Source organism: Montipora foliosa, chromosome 1, assembly GCF_036669935.1.
Source record: "Montipora foliosa isolate CH-2021 chromosome 1, ASM3666993v2, whole genome shotgun sequence".
Classification (NCBI taxonomy): Eukaryota; Metazoa; Cnidaria; class Anthozoa; order Scleractinia; family Acroporidae; genus Montipora; species Montipora foliosa.
In genome coordinates this window covers 28,860,591-28,865,590 of record NC_090869.1, presented here as the reverse complement: position 1 = coordinate 28,865,590, position 5,000 = coordinate 28,860,591, and the positions used below count along the sequence as shown (strand labels likewise).

The following is a 5,000-nucleotide window of genomic DNA, read 5'->3' as shown; positions in this document are numbered from 1 at the left end:
GATATATTGTCTGTTCCAACCTCGTCCTGAGTTAGTAGAGGTTTCCCTCTACTATAAACTCTGTTCTAACTTCATAGACGCAAATTTAATTGACCCATCAAAGTTTGTGACAAATTGTGATGTATGCAAAGTGCCCTATTTCTCATTATGCAGCTGTATGATACATTAATTTGAAGGAATCCAAGTCTAAAAAATGACCCTCTGATTATCAGTTCACATGCTCTACCATTTTTCTCTGTGTAGAATAATCATAGTCGTAAACACAAAGTACATTACAGTACCTTAAGTCTTCTAAGAAGCCATCCTAACATGCCTTGTTCTCCTGCAGCTTGACACACAGTAGTTCTGAGCTCTGTCATGTTTTCTATGATCCCTGAAAAATAGTTCCAAGAGTTTGCCTGTTTTCTTCAAATGATTAAACACAACATGTGACTTTTCCTGTATGATTTTCCAATATTTAGTCAAACCAAGGACAAAGTTTAATATTAAGCAATAAATGATCCTACATGTGTACAAATAATAATAATAAATTATTATTAATGAGACAATTCAGATGGAATCAAAATAATGGTGGAAATGGAGGCCACCCTATAGAAAACAAAATTCTACACATTTTGGTAGTGAAGACCCCCAACACACATTGGTGAAAGCCAGGTGCTCTCACCACTACACAATATTTTTGTCTGTATTCTTTCTTCCTTCTACCTTTATTAATTTTTGTGTGTATAACCTATGACAGTTAATTGCAAAGTTACAAACCCACACTGTTCCAATTGGGTCAACATTTACACAATAACGAGAGCTATTAATATGCTTAGTAATAGTAATACAGAAGGACTGAATGGAGTACAATTCAGGGAGTAATCAGTCAAGTAATTTTAAAATCAGCCGAGCACACAGTGCGAGGCCGATTTGAAATTATGAGCATGATTACCCCTGAATTGTATGGCATGAAGTGCTATTCCTAATTAATCCTAGCTACATGTATAACAAAATTTGAGGTTAAAAAGTCTTTGAATACCTTTGCGTGAAAAAGTTAAATATTATTATAGTCAATCTGTTTTGCAAACACTAAGAAAACAGCAAGAATGGCCCCATCTTTGGAAGTGAGTGTGATTGAGGCCTAAGTGGTGTAGTAGGTGTTCAATTACAGGTATCCCATTTGGAGTTCTTCAAATTGTATGTACCAGTACTTGGAGACCCACATGATCACACGCCAATTATGTGACAAACAGGCGTGCACAAAACCAATCAGATTCAGGAATGTTGTAATAGTTACGATTATATGCACTACAGCCTTTCAATAAAATGACCAATATTAATTCTGAATATCAACGTACCTAGAGTATTATGCACACCATCACTATCTTCCTTGACATTTTCATCAAGCCTTTCCAGATTCTGCACCAATAGAGCAATAACTTGGCCATCAAGCTAAAGAGAAAATTGAAGAGGTGGGGATTAAACATGAAAATTTGGCCTTATCAAAGGTACATGTAAGAAATAACTATCATTTTGTGAGCTGACGTAAGATGTTCCCAGTGAATTTGCCCTTTGTAAGAGCAAATACAAGCCGACAAAGTGCTAACACTTGGTACATGTATGTCACTTTAAAAGCTTTTTACAGCTGTATGGCAATTAATTATCCCATTGACTCCCAGGGGCTCCCCATTGACAAGTAAAATCGTCTGGCGTTAGACAGAGTAAAATACTAAGTCTGGCGGTTTAGGCCGGTTTGGACGCCAAAGGGTTAATGGGGACATAGTTTTTCAGTGAGTGATTAACCTTACGGGCTCATTTGAAAAAAAAAAAAACAAAATTCACAACAACAAAGAGCATATGGTAATGCTTTGTTTCTGAATGAGGAAAATGTAACAACCAATTCAAAAGAGGAAAGTGAGCAGCCAGCAACCTTGGAAATTTGATGAGACAGGCATTGAGGCCATAGAGCTTTCCCATGAGCATGTGAGTATTTTTTATTGTGTATCTTCCACAATTTTCTATCAAATTTGTACTCTATCAACAGGAAACTCAGACTCGCAGCCATTTGTTTGTTGGTTGACTTGAATACTCCAGTGTTTTCTCCCCAGACTACAAACTGGTTGGTATTGGAACAGTGTACATGTAAATACTTCCAGAAAGTTCAAAATGCATGCAAATGTCTAAAATGTTGCCCAATTTTAGGACCAACAAGCCAGCTACCATTATACTGAAACTTCTCTAAAAGCAGGTGCACATGGATGGAAATAGTAAATAATATTATCATTATTACAGACACACAAAAAAAAGAGACATGAAGCAAAGATCATGGACACTGTGGCTGGCTGTTCATGTTACCACGGTGACCCTGCATTCTCAAGCTACAAACAAAACTCAATTCCTTTTTTTACCAAAGTACAAACATCAGTTTATGTCTGACATTATTTAAGGCCAAGGGCATATAACCATCAGTCTCTTTGGGAAAATACCTGAATTAAATAGAGCTTATTCAATCATTAAATTTTTGCCTAACTGCCACCAGCAAGATGGAAAAACTAACCAGCGCATCAATAAGAGCAGTAGCTCCTTCTTCACTCTCATTCAAAGTGTCAACATCAGTCATCTCTTGTAAGAGGTCAATAATGGCTATAGAGATATCTGTAATAGAACAAAAATCCTTGAATAAATTTTGATCTGACAACAATGAAGGAAACCAAAAACAAGGGGACGCAGAAGAATAACTACCGGTAACATGAAATGTAATCAGCACTGCTAAAATAATGTTGTTGTGGACATCACCGGGATGTTCAAGTCTCTCTATAGCATCTTACTAGGACATGTGTCCACTTACAGAAGGTTTTGACTTGTAACATATTCAGTGTGCAACAATTGCACTGTATTTTTACCAACAGGTCAACCATGCATGCTCCAGAGGCTGAATAGATCAGGCCATCCACACACTCCTACATGCAGTTGCATCAGTGCGGACTAAATAGGCCCAATTTACTATCACTGAACTCATCCAATAGTTTTTTTGGACAAAGGAGAAACTCTGAACCAATAGGCTTTTCTTGTTTTAATGCGATTTGGTTGGATATACGACTGGATATACGACTGGATATACATAAATACCGGTACATGTATTGCTGTTGGTTCACATACATTGTAGAACAATGTAAGATGACTGATACTTCATATGACTATTCTGTAGTTTTTCAAAACAAACCCGACGTCTTCATGAGAAAGTACCTGAATTGATTTAAATAATATTTTTCACAACCCACATTACACTGAAACTGAGTTAGCCTGGTATTTTTGTCCACTCACCCCCTATCCTCACCTCTGGGGTTAAGGCAATAACCAGATCTTTACCATTATAAATAAAATTGACACAGGGGTTTGAGATAAATTCAAGTTGAAGTTCAGTTGTTGTTCTTTCTCTCTTTGTCCGACCTAGGACTTCAATATCCCATCCATTTGAACAAAAAGTGTAACCAAATCCTGAACTTATAAGTGCTCCTGTGCCAAAAAAAACTACCAGATTAGAGTAAACAAGTGGTGGTGGACCAGTCATCTTTTTGTGTCATTTACTTAAATCGGTTGGTAACCCGTTGATGATCAATGTATTACATAACTGTACATGTATCCTTGATAAGACTATTAATTTTTGTATAAACAAGCTGTATTAAGCGATTGACTCCCAGGGATTCCCCATTGACTCTGGCCAGTTTGGGCCAGTTTGGGCATCGAAGGGTTAATGGGTTTTTCAGGGAGTGATTAACTTCGTTCTGATTAAAAAATAAGAAATAAATAATTAGTAAAATTCCAAAATATAGTCACCTGAATTTTCATGGCTTAGCAAGCCCAGTATTGTTCCAACAGCATTAACATCCACAATGTGTTGATAAAGATGAGGCACTGTGGCTATAACATGCAACTTCTGAATTTCATCATTGAGATCAAGCTCCGAGTCCATGAATCTGCAGTAAGCAAAAATATAAACTATTGTTATTATGACTCTAACTTTCTGACATTAGCAGTGCATGCAGTGGGATCCTTAGATTTCCAGTCAATCTGTCTTTAGCATGAAGGCAAACATGGAAAATGCTCATACTTTTCTGGGTTGTCTGGATACTTTATTCTCATTTCTTGATTTTTTGTGACTTTCTTTTCAAAGACAAGTAGCATTCTTTTAAGAGAGCCCACATCGAGTGCCTCAACCTAAAAAAAACATGACAAAAAGTAGATTAGTAGTCTGATATGTCATGCCTTCAGATACTAAGCACTCTGTATTTCACCACAAGATAGGAGCCTATTATAATAAAGTTAAGCCCTTCGAGTAATAAATAATTAATAATGAACAATTATTCACTGAAGAGGAGGTTATAAATGAAGGATGTTCAATGAGGAAAAATACAAATCATAAACAGTTAAATGATATGAATCACAGCAGGCCATTAGAAAGCAGCTTGGATGTGAATCACCCCAAATTGACCAATCAGAATGTAAAATTATTCCATTGTATTGTATATTGTAATAATTTTATTATTATCATTTTTATTTAAAGATTTTTACAATGACCAGCTACATTGTACATGTAAGGCTAGTGGAGGGGTTTCAAAGCAGGAAAAAGATTCCAGCTATGGCAGACATACATGTACAGTGTGTGCTCTAAAGGGGGTAGGGTTTTTTTCAATAAAGACCTTGGTCCCTGTAGTGTTATTAGTAACGGATGGCCTGGATTAACGCAACCTTAAACAATTGTCCTAGTGTCCTCCATTACATACATACACACACAATGCCAAGTAACCTGGCATTCTGGCACAGGGTTCCCACAACACTACAGTCCCGCATAAAAAAATCACTCCCAACATCCTACTCTCCTTCTTACAACTGCTTGTGCTATAGGCAGGTATATGAAACAGTAACAGAAATCAAGTGAAGCTATGATCCTCGCAGTTATGAATGCAATTTTTGCAACTGCGTAAAGAAGCCTGAAAATTTCAGGACTTCAACGGGGT

The 5,000-nt window shown here is 36.8% G+C and overlaps 1 protein-coding gene across 2 annotated transcripts in view; it reads right to left on the bottom strand.

Moving 5' to 3' along the window:
* Nucleotides 1-5,000, bottom strand: part of LOC137996098 (beta-catenin-like protein 1) — a 24,867-nt gene that overhangs the window by 15,268 nt on the left and 4,599 nt on the right. For both annotated transcript variants that reach the window (XM_068841530.1, XM_068841535.1), the window contains exons 3-7: nucleotides 4,094-4,200; nucleotides 3,820-3,959; nucleotides 2,540-2,637; nucleotides 1,341-1,434; nucleotides 282-373 (exon numbers count right to left, since the gene is read on the bottom strand). In XM_068841530.1, the coding sequence (XP_068697631.1) occupies nucleotides 282-373; nucleotides 1,341-1,434; nucleotides 2,540-2,637; nucleotides 3,820-3,959; nucleotides 4,094-4,200 (531 nt within the window). The remainder of the gene's footprint in view (nucleotides 1-281; nucleotides 374-1,340; nucleotides 1,435-2,539; nucleotides 2,638-3,819; nucleotides 3,960-4,093; nucleotides 4,201-5,000) is intronic.